Source organism: Gobio gobio, assembly GCF_949357685.1.
Source record: "Gobio gobio genome assembly, chromosome: 1".
Lineage (NCBI taxonomy): Eukaryota > Metazoa > Chordata > Actinopteri > Cypriniformes > Gobionidae > Gobio > Gobio gobio.
In genome coordinates, this window is record NC_137097.1 from 67,304,989 (window position 1) to 67,322,502 (window position 17,514).

Consider the following 17,514-nt stretch of genomic DNA (forward strand, 5'->3'; position numbering starts at 1 on the left):
ATTTTTAATTAAGACAGAATCACTGTTCTTAATTAATATAATATTAATTATTACATAAATAGCATTTTTGGATTTTAATCTTTAACCTTCGAAACAACAAACTCCAAAATAAAAGATGTATTTTTTGCTTATTATTATTGATTTATTCTGTTAATCATTCTATATTTAGTATAGGATATTTATATGGTGCTATATTGGTTAAACATTTACAGTTACGTTTCTAATAGGTGACAAAATATAGTTGAGATCATGATGAAATTGAATTAAAATCATACAGACAATGTCACGTCGAGATGAGGAAAATGAAGTAGCGATAACAACAGAAAAGGACGTGCCTGTTTTTGAGGATCTGCTCTTCCCGCAGGTCTTGTTCTGCTTTGAGCAGTTTGATGAGCTCACGCTGCTTCACCTCAGAGAGTTCGACAGGAAGAAGCTCATCTCAGCCGAGACTGACATTGTTGTAGACCATTACAAAGAGGAGAAGTTTCAAGACAGCAAACCAGGTAAGACAAAACATCCGGAAATAAATGACAAATTGACATTTGTGAATTGCTCATCATTTGTGGATCACTATATATTTGATAAATTGTATAAGTTCATGATTCTTCACCCCATTTTGCAAACCACTTTAATGTGATTTAAGAAGTTGGACGAGTAAATCAAAAGACAGTCATGACCTGTAGAGTCACTGGTGATGTGTTTGTCCCGCGCAGCATCAGAGCGCTTGACCGATCAGCAGGCAGAAGATCTGATGGCCTGGATGAGGAACTCGCTCGCACAGAGAGTCACCAACATCAAGGTAGCCACATGTCCACAAAACAAACAGTCACTTTTCACAAACATGCATACAAATAAAAAGCCATTTACATTTAGATATAATTTTAATATACACTGAGCTAAACATTATGAGCAGTCACAGGTGAATCGAATATCGTTGATCATCTCCTATCAAGGCACATATTAATGTCTGGGTATCAGTTTTCGTAATCAATGTGTTGGACTGGGCACGAATAAAGAAAGTGACTTGTAAAAAGCCTAAATTGTAATGGCAAGGCGACTGGGTAAGAGAATCTCTGAAACGGCCAGACTTGTGGGTTGATCCCATAGATCGTAAAAAAATATGGATGACGCGACTTCATTGACTTCCGCTGACCAGAGTTGAAGCTTTCGGAGGCCGCACAAGGAGCTGACATCTTGGTGCCGAATCCGCCCACACTCTCACAGATGCAGAACAATTCATTATAATGGTGTGTGTAATGGCAAAAATTAATTCGTCGACATCACTAATAAGAGACAAACCATAATCCAATTGTCTTTATAAAGATTTATTTTCCTTGCAAGGAAGAGCCACGGTCAAACGCAGCCGCTCGAGGCTACCTTGAGTGTGAACTGCTAAAACAAAAGAAAGCACAAACTTTTATACCCTCAATGTTTTAACAACCCCCTCAGTAATTTTCCATACATCTGGCGAAACCCACTGAAGGTTTCGCCTTGAGCAAGAGGTGAGACAATACACAAATGGTCCCCCTCCTGTCTTGGATCTCATTTGAATTAAAAGCAAGAAACACAATGGTCCTTCATCTTCATCTAACAAAGCATGTTAGCCAGGAACTCAGATTCCAAGAGCAATAAAAGATAAAAGGGACAATGTATGACTTCCACAGGTGAGGCCTCTTTGATCTGACTCATTTAAAACACAATAGAGAAAACAGGTCTGGAAGATTAAATCTTCTGTGATTAAATTTTTCCCCAACAATTTCCCCCTTTTATCATTCTTTGATAACTTTCAAAAAAGAAAAATTTTAAATGTGTATATAATAAAAATAGAAGTAGTAATAATAGTCACTCATCACATTCATTAAAGCTGGGTAACAGCAACCTGTCGAGTCTTTCTGTGGCATGAAATGGTTTCTGTCACCACAAACCCAAATTACAGCATGCGAAGTGTCACTTGGTTTGCTAAACGTACAGGTAAAATCTGTTGTGATACCGCCTATCACCGCTGTGCAGTTCCCTGTGGTCGAATTCTTGATGTGAATTCTGACTCTGCAGTCAGAACACCCTGCTTTCACGTTCAGCTTCAGTCTCGTGAGCACACGAACACATCTCCTTGAACATGCATCACTCTCAATTTTGTAATCAACATGTCTGTGTGGTTGTACCGCTGCGTTCTCTTTCGAGCAGACGTTGGATGTTTTGTTGGAATCTTCCCTTGCTCGATGTCCGCTGCAGCTCTAAGCACCACCTACTGGATTCTGTAGGCTTGAAATAGGGTTTAACTTGAAAACTGGTTGGCTCAGCACCACGTTGTGCCAGTGTCTCTGCTCCTGAGATGATAACGGCAAATGATGTTTATATATCTGCCCGCACAGACGTTTTCCTCCTGCTTCTCTCTCCTCTTGGCTCCTCCTCCCCGATCACTGTTGGGACCTTTCTGCAATGGCTCGCATGCACCCACGTCGCTCTCTCCGCTTCTTTGACGGCAGTGTCGTCAGAAGCCTGACAAAAGGCCCTAGCCACCTTTCCACCTTCCAGCTCTTCGTACTCAGGTCCTGTTTTACCACGTGATCTCCTGGCTTGATGTTGTGCAAGGGAGTCTCAGCCGGTTTCCCCTGAGCAGTTTTCGCCTGCACACATACACCAGACAACAGAGAAGACATTTCTTTGCAATAATTCACAATTCTATTGATGCAAGCTATTGTTTACCCCCTTCCATTCCCATGAATGGTGGTCTTCCAAAAAAAAAAAATGTCTCAAACGGGCTCAGATTTACTCAAGGCCTTTTCTCGTTTTCATGTATTTCAATATGCATCAAAATGCGAAATTTTCAGCAAATATTGTAACCCCCTTATAAACTTCATTCATTTGAGTACCATTACCATTACCATTCCCCCTTTGGCTGCAGGCTCGCCCATGCAGCCATTTATCATAATCATTGAAAATATTGTTGGGGTAAACAAGGCTTGCCATCACTTCTTGTCTAGACGCCATTTTGCACATTCACACATCATTCATAAGTTTCCAGCCACGTCTCCACAGGTGCTTCTCCGCTGCTGTGGCAAATGCCTGCATACTCTGAAAGGAAATCAAACCATTTTTGTTAGTTTCAGATAATAAAATACATTCTGGTTCCTTTGACTGCTGTGCTGCCGCGGCCTTCGCAGCCGCATCTGCTCTCACGGTTTCCTGTTGAAATAAACTCTTTGTTGTTAGTTACGCTGCGCATTTAAGTCTTAACTTGAAAGTTTCCCATAAATATACTGAAAATATCCAATAAAATGAAAGACAAATCCGTATTTCATCTCTGTAAGCCGGGCTAAGTCAGTAATCACTGTCACTGCTCTCCAAAATCCAAACATTCCAACTTTCTGCTATCAACCGTTTGACGACACACACATCCCTAGGTCAGACCCACAGTCACTCCTCAGAGACTAAACACTTTAGAAAACATATATGAAAAACAAACAATCAGTGGTTCTTTTGATTAATCAAAATCATAACAGGCCTTTTTGGCATTCACTCAAACTCAAACTAAACAATACAAATAAGTAAGATAGATAATAATCCATCTTAGCGCTTTAAATCTCTACATAAAACATCCTTCAGTTTACATTTTGTGCTTTGCCCACAGTTTCTCACTGTGCATCACATTCTTATCAACCTTCCTTCAGTCAGTCATTTCAACACAATTCTTCACAAACTACCCTACTTACTATTTCCAACAGAACCATTTTCACTCATCATAGCCCACCTCATATTTAACCATTAACAAATATAAATCTAAATTTGTTAATGTTAAATATACTTCATCAAAATGACAAAATTATCAATTCGTATTACGTTCAATCAGCTCGTTCACTCATCTTAATCTCGTGACATCATACTTAATCATACTCAATACCCAATTCTTTATCAAAATCTTTTCAGCTCCTGTTATCAATAAACAAAATTAATTAATTAATCAATTAGGATTTCTTTTAAAGTACCCTTTTCTCCATGCCCTGTCCATTAAAACTCCTCTTATATCATGTAATTTGGCAGTGATTCTTATCATCAAACTTGCCACATCAATTTCTTTAACGCTGGTTAAAACCAGTCTCTATTTTAAAAAGCATTCATATTTCAATATCCATTTTGTCCTAATTTGACTTTGATTGTTCACAATCCCTGTCAGAAATCCTAATTTTTTATTTTTATTTTCTATTTATTTTTTTTGTTTCCTGTATGAATCAAAATATGTCTAGAAGTTATCTAGATATTCTTTAAGAAGTTATCTTTTTGGTTCGCCCTCCGGCCTTTCATAAATATGAGGGAGTCTCTAGATCATTTGGATAGTGACTTCGGTTAAATTGTCACTTTGTCTCTTAATTAATCCAAAGATAAATTAAAATAGTCTTCATCCATGACAAATTTGGTCATAATTACTAGTGACAGACAGAGCTGGATGTCCAATCCACTTAAAGCTCGTCCCATGTTCTGATCATCTTTTCATCAGATTCACTCAGAATAATCAACTTCCTCTAAAGTTTTTTTTGTTTTGTTTAACTTAACTCATCTGTAATGATAAAGACACTAATTCCAGAGGTTACTGACACACTACACTCAATCATGACACATAAATATGAACTGCTCATTCTCAAGATGTGCTTTTACATGGTCTCTTAACCAGTTTCAAATATGTTCGTTCATTAGTTGTTTATTTTTAGAAAAGTCAGCTGGGTTGTTTTGTTCTGATATCATTGTTTTTGTGTAGTCTCAGCTTTAACTGAGCAATAACAGATATAGTACAATCCCTGTTTCCAGCCTCTCTCTCTCTCTCTCACCCAGATAATCTTTTCAACAGTCTTCTAAGACTTTAACTATAATGTTAAATTCATTAACCCTTAAATCATTAATCCTTCACAAAGTTTAGAAATTTCATAGTGTAACTTATTGTTTCAAGTTATCTTTAGTTTAGATTTCTTTGTTATTCAGACCTTCTCTTTAAACTTCAAAAGCCATCCTCATCTTAAAGCCATCACCATGTCTCCAAATTATCCTCTGCCATCCTAATGACCTGCAGGATTAAGACTATGATAGAGACATATTAGTTCAATATCATACAGTTTTACTAATCCAAATAAATTTTGTTCTGCTCCACAAAGTTATCAATCACAATCACAGCATGGTCTCAGCTGGCTCTTGGATGCCGATCTCATTCATAGCTCTTTTCCTTCAGGGTGTTTCCTGGCTCTCAATTTATGCGGTATTTGGTGAGCGGTATAGAGGGGCCAATATTAGGGCAGGGGCTGCTGTGTCTAGTCTTGACCTTGGCCCTTACGAAACACAGCTTCCCCCCCCCAACAGAGATGCTGCTGGCCTCACAGACATCTGCCTCACCTCTCATACACACCTCACATAAAACCCCCTCCTCCGTTTTTTTTTTTTTTTTTTTTTTTTTTTTTTTTTTTTTTTTGGTAGGGGGTCCAAGGCGACTTATCGTGATTCCCCTGGCTTGGGTTGCTATCCTGTCAGGCCGTAGGAAGTCTTACCCGTCATCGGGAACAACCACATCGTGCTCAACCTCGTCATCGCTTTGAGATCTTTGACCCTAAACAGGATCCGATATTTTCTAGAGCCTTTCGGAAAGTGCATTCAAGAGTCATCAGAGCCATCTGGTCTGCTTTCAAATTAGCAAAAACATGGAGACAGGTTAATTATAACACAACTTAATCACTAAAATCCATCATACTTCTTCAAAGACGCAACCTAACAGTGCGTGGATTACACTCAGTGAATTTAGCCAAAACAACTCTCCATTCCATTTAATGTTCTGCTACATCTGTGACTAAGGCCATCAGTTCTGTACATGGTGAAGGCTAAGAGTAGACAGAAGTTACTGGTCATATCATACATTAATCAAAATTTCAGTTCAATTTCCGTCTTATTGCCCTCTTGATGGCACCTTTTTTATATCTTAACAAATAACTGTCTATTGTGTTCACATAATGCCCTGTGCTTTTACTCATCAATATCTTCTATCATCTGTGGCACAGGCTCAGATATCAGCTTTGAGCTGGTCTGGGATGAGAGAGAGACTCTGAGGCCTTCAGGGTTGCTACACTGCATTTTCATAAACCTTTCACTCCTCACACTAGCTCAGCGTAAGATCTGGCTTTGTTTTCAAATAAATATAAGACATTTTCCTTTTAACTCTATCCTTAGACAGAAATCACATTTTCAAGTGATCATAACTTTATATTTGTCTTTTGCCCCCAAAATAAATTCAGAAGCTATAATTTTCACTCAGATTGAGTCTCTGTTACTCAAATTAGGCCACGTGGTGGCCGGATTGAGATTACAAATGGTTTATTTCAGATCAGCACAATCTTATCTTTTGAAACCAAAACATCAATTTCTAGGGTTTTCAACATTTTAACACCTATAGTTATTTCAACAACCCAATATTCAGTCAAATCATCATTATCACAGTTTTGCAAAGGTGAGAAGAGCAAGAACATATTTATTATATCTTTTTCATTTAACTCGGTTAATCAGGATTTATATATTTTATATATCTTTTACAACATGTTTTATCATCTTTAACTTTAATTTTAACCTCATATTAAAATTATCTCAAATCCTTCCTTCAAAAATAATCACTAAAGAATTTATCAAGCTTATTATTTTCTCATTTTCTTAGTGCAAATCTCTGTTTTATTCTTTTTTTTTTTTTTTTTTTTTTTTTTTACTGATTTCATTTACAGAATTTAGTCTGGTGGCCTGATTTGCCACACTTTTTACACCTTATGGGTGTTCAGACACAGTTATGTGCAAAATCAATGGCCCAGCTGACCACAATTAAAACACTCTCATCTTTAGCTTATGGAGCAACGTTCAGCAACCTGTGTGCTCCAAAAGTGGCAGTCTGTTTGAGAACAGAGCTCGCTCGAGGTCCAATAAAACAGACAATGGCTTGCAATTTATGGTGCTTTATCAAAGTTTATCTGCTTTTTTCACCAACATTATTTTTAGTTACTCAAATTGTATATCTCCCTTCGGTTATGGCACCTCCCCCATTTTATAAATTAATGAATACGCACAAACATCTACACATTTGAATTCTCTTGTTCTCTCTTTGTTTGTAGCTAGTTAACTTCCAATTACAATAAAAACATTTCTTCCCATTATCTTCATCAGTCCAGCAAATTTCTTTGAAGTCAGGGTTTCAGAGCGGAGCTGCTTACAGCATTTGCTCTTGTTCATCTTACAATCTTTATACCGACTAATCAAATTACTGATCATATCACTCAAATTGTTAGCTAAAATTTAGTCAAAGTTCATACTCACCAGCGATCTTTAAACAGCTGTGGCATTTTAATTTCTCCGTTTCATTTCTCCACAGTCAATGCCTCTCACACCCAGCATTTCGGTGTCTGCTCACAGTTCTCACACGCGTTCTCACAACAGCCCATCGATTTTTCCTTTTCCTTCAACTGACTCTTTCACAGTCCCAGTCCGGTCACTCAGCGGTGACACTCAAATCATGACATTTAATGAACTTCGTATACGTTGCATGCATTTCTGGCCATATAATTTTCTCATTTGATAAAATACCGGTGTCTCATATTCAGCTAGCTTGCTTTGGATTTCCCCATATTGGCAGTCTGATTCTGTGGCTTTTTCGCGCGCGCGCTATTAATCTGTTGGACGTCTCCGTACAGATCTGATCTCTTCACCCAAGATCAGCCGGGCGGACACTCGCAATAGTGCCCTTTTCGGGACTGCACACAACTCAGTCCCCGGACCGCACACAACTCAGTCCCCGGACCGCACACAACTCAGTCCTCCAATTCGCCCACGTGATTTCAGTTTCTATCCCATAAACATATCAACCACGTTGCATTCGTCACAGAGTCAGACTCCCCCTATGGTTTATCCCTATCAATTCAATTTTCAATTTAACCAAATTCTAAAAAATAAAATAAAAATTCCCCCTGAATTTTTTCAAGAGTTTGTCTCTTACCAGAAGCGCCCCGTTGCCATCGGATTCGTTTTCTCTGATTCCAGTGTCTGGACCCTCCGGACACCCCCAGAGCAGTCAGCCCTTCTCCCTCAATTCTTCGGGGTAAGGCTGTGACTCTAAGTCCAGGATGATCGGGTCACTGTCTGCTCTCGGGGTCCAGAAGGCACATCCAAGGAATCCCAAACTTCTGACACCAACTGTAATGGCAAAAATTAATTCGTCGACATCACTAATAAGAGACAAACCATAATCCAATTGTCTTTATAAAGATTTATTTTCCTTGCAAGGAAGAGCCACGGTCAAACGCAGCCGCTCGAGGCTACCTTGAGTGTGAACTGCTAAAACAAAAGAAAGCACAAACTTTTATACCCTCAATGTTTTAACAACCCCCTCAGTAATTTTCCATACATCTGGCGAAACCCACTGAAGGTTTCGCCTTGAGCAAGAGGTGAGACAATACACAAATGGTCCCCCTCCTGTCTTGGATCTCATTTGAATTAAAAGCAAGAAACACAATGGTCCTTCATCTTCATCTAACAAAGCATGTTAGCCAGGAACTCAGATTCCAAGAGCAATAAAAGATAAAAGGGACAATGTATGACTTCCACAGGTGAGGCCTCTTTGATCTGACTCATTTAAAACACAATAGAGAAAACAGGTCTGGAAGATTAAATCTTCTGTGATTAAATTTTTCCCCAACAGTGTGAAATAAACAGTTATGGAAATATAGAAATGAAAGCTAAAGCTCCAATCTCCTCCCAAAAAAGTCTGTTAGTGCCTCAGTGACAACTTCACTCAGAGAAGCTGTCAATCTCAGCTGTCAATCATGACGTCACACCCCCCCTTTTATAGCATCAAATAACAAACTAAAACTAAACTTATTTAAAAATCGAACACTTGAAATGAAATCATCATGATAAAAACGACCTATAATGACAGAAACCATCTTTAGGAAACAATTATTTGAAGTGGAATTTAATTGTTTAGTGTGTCTCGAGTCCATTGTAATACATGGAGAGGTGGGGTTTAGGAGCTATACTGGGACCAACCACCGGGGGGGCGATCGATGCGCAGAGGCTTCAGTTTCTGAGAGGAGTGCTGTAGGCTTGGTTGATCCTGGTCGGTCAGCAGTGGTGAGAATTTACCAACAGTGGTCCGAGGAGGGACAAACCACAAACCGACAGCAGGGTGTTGGATGCCAAAGGCTCATCGATGTGCAAGGGCAACTCGTCTGGTCCAAGCCAAAACAAGGTCTACTGTGGCACAAGTCACACAAAATTGTAATACTGGTTATGGGAGGAAGCTAGCCTAGAAATCTAGACGCACCCTAGCAATTCTAATTTGCAGCCAGGGTCGTCTAGCAACTCTCCGTTGGCTTGCGAGCTGGAAAAACCAAACTCTGGTCAGGCCAATTACATCGTGTATAGAGTCGGTGGGTGGGTTTAACATAATGACGGCAGAGTTGCGCCGGTTCCGCGTGCTATTCGTGAACTAAGAAGCTGGCGAACAGCGGCCTTTCGAACCGGCTTTGGCCGCGACTCTGGAAGACTTGGAGTTAAGCTTTTCTTTGAGAAAGAACGGCACTGAAGTCATTCTTAAGAAAGGAAGATGTGTTCAGAGTTTTGCCGAACGGATACGGCGAAAGTTTAATATATCAACTAGCTCAGCGTCACCTTCTCCGCTGCTCTGGCTGGTTGTAGCGCTATCCTATTGCGTGCAGAGGGAATTTGAAAGACGACCGTTTATCCCACCCCATGGATTGAGCCCTGCCAATGGTGAGTTTCCAAGCCCAACATCGGGTCAGGCTTGTCAGGCTAGGAGGAAGCCACAGTAGTGCAGACCAATCACAGTGCCTATGATAACCCATTTCCACCGTCAAAAGTGCCTACAATGGGTACATGAGCAGTGGAAGAAGGTCGCCTGGTCTGATGAGTCCAGTTTTCTTTTACATCACGTGGACGACCGTGTACGCATGTGGCGTTTACCTGGAGAAGCGATGGCACCAGGATGCACTGTGGGACGATGTCAAGCCGGCGGAGGCAGTGTGATGCTCTAGACCAGGGGTTCTCAACTGTCCTGCCGAGTTTAGCTCCAACCTTGATCAAACTCACCTGCCTGTAGCTTTCTAGTGATCCTGAACAGCTTAATTAGCTGGCTCAGGTGTGTTTGAGTAGGGTTGGAGCTAAACTGTGCAGGACAGTGGCCCGCGAGGACCAGGGTTGTTCTGCTGGGAATCCCTGGCTCCAGCCATTTGACACATGCCACTTACCTAAGTATTGTTGCAGACCAGGTGCACCCCTTCATGACAATGGTGTTCCCTGGTGGAAGTGGCCTCTTTCAGCAGATAATGCATATTGTTCAGGAATGCTAGGTTTCTATTGATTTATTTTGAATAGACACTAGTGTAAATTACAGTTTGTTCCACCCAGTGGCATTTAGTCCCCCTGAGGTAGTGTGTACAGTACAGCCTCCTTTAGTGAATGAAGCACTGAGCAAATGAGCTATGCAAGAGTGCATTCTATCAACTCTACAAAAAATTACTTATTTGATCACAATCAGCTACAAAACATAAAAGCATCTCTTGTGTTATAAAAGTACAAAATAAATAGAATAATGAAAAATAAAACTTGTGCAGAGATTCGTTTTTGCACTCCTGTACACTCTAAAAAAAAAGGCTCGTAATCATAGGGGAACCTTTTTTAGTGCTATATAGCACCAATTTTGGTGCTTCAGTGGTTCTTCAGCGGTTCTTCAGAGGTGCTATATAGCACCTTAGTCAAAGAACCTCTGAAGAACCGCTGAAGAACCACTGAAGCACCAAAATTGGTGCTATATAGCACTAAAAAAGGTTCCCCTATGATTACGAGCCAAGAACCATTTTTGGTGCAATATAGAACCTTTTTTTTTTTAGAGTGTAGTCTTTTTCGGACTAGCTCTGGTGATTGTCACATTATGACCGGTGAAGTGAATAACACTGATTATCTCTTCATCACGGCTCCTGTTAGTGGGTGGGATATATTAAGCAGCAAGTGAAAATTGTCCTCAAAGTTGATGTGTTAGAAGCAGGAAAAATGGGCAAGCGTAAGGATTTGAGAGAGTTTGACAAGGGCCAAATTGTGATGGCTGGACGACTGGATCAGAGCATCTCCAAAACTGCAGCTCTTGTGGGATGTTCCCGGTCTGCATTGGTCAGTCTCTATCAAAAGTGCTCCAAGGAAGAACAGTGGAGAACCGGCGACAGGGTCATGGGCGGCCAAGGCTCATTGATTCACGTGGGGAGCGAAGGCTGGCCCGTGTGGTCCGATCAAACAGACGAGCTACTGGAGCTCAAGTCACACAACATTGTAATGCTGGTTATGGGATGAAGCCACAGTAGCGCAGACCAATCAGAAAGCCTATGATGACCACTTTCCATCGTCAAAAGCGCCTACAAATGGGCACATGAGCGTTAGATCTGGACCTTGGAGCAGTGGAAAAAGGTCTTTTTTTTTACATCACGTGGATGGCCGGGTGCGTTTGCGTCGCTTACCCGGGGAACACATGGCACAGGTGCACTATGGGAAGAAGGCAAGCCGGCGGAGGCAGTGATGCTTTGGGCAATGTTCTGCTGGGAAACCTTGGGTCCTCCATCCATGTGGATGTTACTTTGACACGTACCGCCTACCTAAGCATTGTTGAGACGATTTACAGCCTTTCATGGAAACTGTATTTCCTGGTGGCTGTGGCTCTTTCAGCAGGATAATGCGCCGCCACAAAGCAGAAATGCTTCAGGAATGGTTTGAAGAGCACAACGAGTTTGAGGTGTTGACTTGGCCTCCAAATTCCCCAGATCTCAATCCAATCGAGCATCTGGGATGTGCTGAACAAACAAGTCCGATCCATGGAGGCATCATCTCACAACACCTTGGTGCCAGATACCACAGCACACCTTCAGGGGTCTAGTGGAGTCCATGCCTCGATGGGTCAGGACTGTTTTGGCAGCAAAAGGGCGACCAACACAATATTAGGATTATGCCTGATCGGTGTATGTCACAATAGATGCAAAAATGTAGGACAGGCTTGATTTTGTCCATCAGGAATTGATCGGATCGTTGTCCTTTAAATACTCTAAATTAACATGCATGTCGGGCAAATCATTTTCCTCATTCACACACTTTTTTTCTTTCCAATGCATGGAGACCTGACATCTGTGATTTATTTCCACTCATTTACCTTTGCATCCGTAGGTGACGCCGCGTCTGGACACACACCCTGCCATGATCACAGTGCTGGAGATGGGCGCCGCTCGACACTTCCTGCGCACGCAGCAGCTCGCCCGCAGCTCAGAGGAGAGAGCACAGATCCTGCAGCCCACGCTGGAGATCAACGCTGGGTACCCGACAGCTAACTCTAACACTCCAGCCTAGCACAAATAAATCATCTGACAGTTAGGACAAAAACATCCCTAGGAATTTCTAAAGATTAAGAAAATGTATTGTGGACGTGTATTCAAGAGGCTTTATTATTCAAAATAGTATGGCAGATAAGCAACGTCCGTCTGCGGAAGGGTTTTCTTATTCAGGATTCTTTTCCTACAAATATCTAAACATTCTTCAAACAAGATGCATTTACTTGAGGAGCAAAATGACTACAGATATTAAATCTGTAAAATGTATCAAAATTCACTTTTAAAACAAGGAAAATATGCTAGTGGTGAAATCTGGTTTCCCCTTTGAATTAAAGGGTTAGTTCACCCAAAAATGAAAATTCTGTCATTAATTACTTACCCTCATGTCGTTCGACACCCGTCAGACCTCCGTTCATCTTCAGAACACAAATGAAGATATTTTAGTTGAAATCTGATGGCTCTGAAAGGCCTCCATTGGCTCAATGGCACGGTTCACTCTCAAGACCCTTAAAAGGTACTAAAGACGTCGTTACAAAGTCCATCTCACTACAGTGGCTCTACAATAACTATGAATCGGCGACAATAGTTTTTGTGCGCAAAAAAACCCTAAATAACGACTTATATAGTGATGACGATTTCAAAACACGGCCTCATGAAGCTTCGAAGCGTTATGAATCAGTGAGTCGATTCAGCAGTTTGAATCACCAAATTTCAGCGGTTTGAGACGCGATCCGAATCATCATTAGGCTCACTGATTCATAACGCTTCGAAGCTTCATGAGGCCGTGTTTTGAAATCGGTCATCACTATGTAAGTCGTTATTTAGGGTTTTTTGCGCACAAAAACTATTGTCGCCGATTCATAAAGTTATTGTAGAACCACTGTAGTGAGATGGACTTTGTAACGACGTCTTTAGTGCCTTTTAAGGGTCTTGAGAGTGAACCGTGCCATTGAGCCAATGGAGGCCTTTCAGAGCCATCAGATTTCAACTAAAATATCTTCATTTGTGTTCTGAAGATGAACGGAGGTCTGACGGGTGTCGAACGACATGAGGGTAAGTAATTAATGACAGAATTTTCATTTTTGGGTGAACTAACCCTTTAACTTTATATTTCTGAACCCACTTCTTTTTAAGTTTGTTTTTATTTTAAAGTGCCCCTGTTATGCTATTTTAAAGGCTCTTGGTTTAGTTTTTGAGGTTTCCTATAACAGGTTTCCATGCATCAGATGCCAAAAAACACCTTTAATTTTCTCATAATATACATTGCACATCATCACAATGTTCAGTGATTCTCAAACGACTCGATGGATGAATCAGTCTCTCTAAATCCCTCCTTTCCGCGAGCTACTCTGCTCTGATTGGTCAGATGGCCCAGTCTGTTGTGATTGGTCTAAGCTAAACTCACATTACCACAACTTCAGCTCTGGAGGCTTCCTAAAGCTCAGCGATTATACACACTGTAAAGACGGTAACAAAGACGTCGATTTTACCATATCAATCTGAAGATGAAACATTGGAAGAGCTAGTTATTCAACCCGAACCTCCATCGCAAGGACGACTTGAGCAGGACGTTTCTCAGGGATGCCCTACTCATTTTGAGGTTGCAGTTGTAATTCCTCACCATCACCATTAACCCTTAAAGACCTAGACAGCCGCCCGCGGCTAAAAATAACTATCGTTCTAAAACTTTTAAATCGCTAATCAAATCTGTATGCTGTAAAATGCACCGTAAAAAGCTTTTCAGACGTGTCACATTTCTCGCGATTGATTATTCAGAGACAATCTTTCTATTTCCTTTAATCCATGAACTTTTTTTGGACACATCTACATTGTCAGTAAATGAAATGCACCCGTTTTCACTCAAAAACGGCAAGAATAATATTATAATAAATGGTTATAACTTGCTGAGGGATTGTTACATGTAGACAAAATTTCATCTGGAAGTCTAAAACAACCAAGTCTAACTTCCTAAAGGAAAAAATCCAAACTTCATGAAGTTCTGTTTGAGTTCACAGTAAAAACACCACAAAAAAAAATCTTAAAATTCTATTAATATAATCCATTCTCAGACTAAATAAATGTAAAATAGGGTTAGGGTCATTTGTAATAAATGTAAAATGGAAACTTCCATGTTCTCCTGTTTAAAATGATATATATGATGCTAACTGCTAGAATGGGTGAGAAAAACAAAGAAAAGTAGAGGCAAGTCAGGCGCCCCAAAAATGTTCTAGGTCTTTAACGGTTAACAAGAGTACGTCCATCAACAAACCAATGCTTGTATTCCTACGTTTTTTGGCATTGCACATGCGGAAACTGTATTTATAACCCAGCACTGATGTGAATGACTGACAAACGTTTGTAAAACAAATCTTGCTCCATACTTTCTTTACTCAAAGTAGTAAGAGCGACAGACAATCTGCATTAACAGACACAGTTTTAGGTAACAGTGTCCCACAGCTGATGAGCAGAAGTATTTCAGTAAGACGGTAATAACGTGAGTCAGCCAGAAACTTATACACAGTATAACACACAAAAGTACGTATTTTGAACAACTGGTAGAAAATATATACATCAATAATTATTCATACCTACAGGTCAGCGTTTTGTTTGTAGACGGACAACATAGGCGGGCATTATCCAATCGAGCATCTGTGGGATGTGCTGAACAAACAAGTCTGATCCATGGAGCCCCCACCTCAAAACTTGCAGGACTTAAAGGATTTGCTGCTAACATCTTGGTGCCGGATACCACAGCACACCTTCAGGGGTCTAGTGGAGTCCATGCCTCGACGGGTCAGGGCTGTTTTGGCTGCAAAAGGGCGACCAACACAGTATTAGGAATATGCCTGATCGGTGTATGTCACAATAGATGTAAAAATGTAGGATAGGCTTGATTTTGTCCATCAGGAATTGTACAACATAGGCGGGCATAATGCAAATGTTAGTGTTGTAGTCAAGACCACCTAAACTGAGACCAAGACTTTGAGGTGTTGAGACCAAAACAAGACCAAGACCAAGACAGGGCGAGAGCGAGTCAAGACCAAGACCAGACCAGCACTCCTTAAATTCATCTAAAAGGTCCATATCTAGTGTCTGAGAAATGACTTATATTGAATAATTAAATACAATTAGATTAGTAAGACACTATAGCGCTGTTACCAATCAAATCACTACCAATAAAATTCATGGCACAGAAATTGCATCTGAATTGGTACGATTACACCTGCATAAATAATGTTCAGATTCATTTAACATTAAAACATTAACAATATTTAACCGTCACAGAATCCTTTATTCAACCTATTTGTTCAAAGCAACCGATTCATTTAATAACAAAACGTTGCCGAATTAGCAAAGACACAGTTTAAAATGTCATTTAATATTAACTTCTTGTTTATAGAACGTTTGTATAAATCAATATCATTTGCAATCACGCTTATATATTCAAGAATACAGCTCTCTTGCTATTGCGATATTGCTTAATTATATTCTATGTTATATAAAAAAAACTAAATCTCAGAATTGTGTGGGAATTTATATTAATTTTTGCATATTTTTGAGACAATGCTGCATTGATTTTGAACCCGGCAGCACAGTAACAAAATAAGAAGTAATTGATTGCATTTTAAGCTGTAAGTTTTACATCAAATCACATTAATGATGTTAAATCGGACAATGCACCAGCAATTGGGTGATATCCTTGCAGTTGTGGTCTTGAGATAAAATCCCGAGTCTACTAAGTCCGAGACCAAGACAAGGCCGAGGAGAAATGCAGTCGAGACCGAGACAAGACCATCAAAGAGACCAAGACCGGTCTCGAGTACTACAACACTAGCAAATGTCTTTTCAAGTGACACAGAACAGTCACACCAGTGAGATTCAGACTCGTATCAGAGTTGATTCTCTCTTTTGGGAAACAACTTTCTTTATTGTGCGCTTTAGACTTTACAACTCTGCAGAGCGTTTACGTCTGTATTACACACTGCATGAAAGGGAATATTCGAAAAACATAGGGGCACTTTAAGAATAAACTTGCTCAATGAATGATTTTGTTCAGAAAACAAGCCTTAATTTTGCTGCTTATGTTAATGCATCTTGATTTTAGATTTTAGGAAAAGACAAAAATACTAAGAAAACAATTTTGCAGTGTGTTTCGGATTTTGACAACTAAAGTGAAGTATATTGTACCTGCATCATAAACAGAAATGCTGCCGTTTGTCTAATGTGAAGCGATTGTTTGCAGACATGATCTGATCAAGAAGCTTCATGCACTGAAGGACTCAAACCCCGAGCTGGCGCAGCTTCTCCTTGAACAGGTAAGGGAAGTTTTCCCACATGGACACAGGCGCTCTCTCACCTCAATTCTACTATTTATAATGATTTATTTTCTCACGTACCAGATTTACGACAACGCCATGATCACCGCTGGCCTGAACGAAGACCCTCGTCCGATGATCTCCCGGCTGAATCAGCTTCTCACTCAAGCCCTGGAGAAACACTGACGGTGTTCAGCCTGACGGACTTGTTTTGCCATTATTAGAGCCGTGCATTGATGCACAAAGCTGACGTCCCCTTGAACTCATGATCACACACTAACCACAAGCAAACGTTGTTTATATGAAGACTTGGGGATATTTTTGTGTAGGTGTGACATTGTCGTTTAGGTGAGAGACTGATAAGATTTGACTGTCCAGCCAACGATCGTCTGATTGGACAACAATTCAAGAAGTTTGTGACTGCGAGAGATGCGGTTACCATGCAAGATGAAGATACCAGTGGAACATTGTCTTGTTTCTTGTACTTTTTTGCTCTAAAATTGGTTCTGTGCATTAACAGCTTTTCCATGTGTAAACTGTGCTTAGAGTTATGGCAATATGAAATAAATCAAGGACATGAAATGTCTTAAATGTACTTTCATAACTGTAACATTTACCAGACTGTACTAGAACATTTCTCTGGATGATAATGCCTGACTTCATGTCTTGAGAAATTGCATAAGTCATAAACTGTGCTCAACCCCCCCAAATTTTTTGTAAAAATCCATCTCGCACAAACGCGAGCATATCCAACTCTGAAATAAATAAAGAAATGCAGCGCTCTCCGAAATGGTGACTCTCGCCAC

The 17,514-nt window shown here is 40.3% G+C and overlaps 1 protein-coding gene across 1 annotated transcript in view; it reads left to right on the forward strand.

Moving 5' to 3' along the window:
• The window catches only part of trap1 (TNF receptor-associated protein 1), a 29,441-nt gene extending 11,927 nt beyond the window's left edge, over positions 1-17,514 (forward strand). The window contains exons 14-18 of the mRNA XM_079835562.1: positions 365-503; positions 714-799; positions 12,232-12,377; positions 16,636-16,708; positions 16,793-17,514. Of these exons, the coding sequence (XP_079691688.1) occupies positions 365-503; positions 714-799; positions 12,232-12,377; positions 16,636-16,708; positions 16,793-16,894 (546 nt within the window). The 3' untranslated portion in view covers positions 16,895-17,514. The remainder of the gene's footprint in view (positions 1-364; positions 504-713; positions 800-12,231; positions 12,378-16,635; positions 16,709-16,792) is intronic.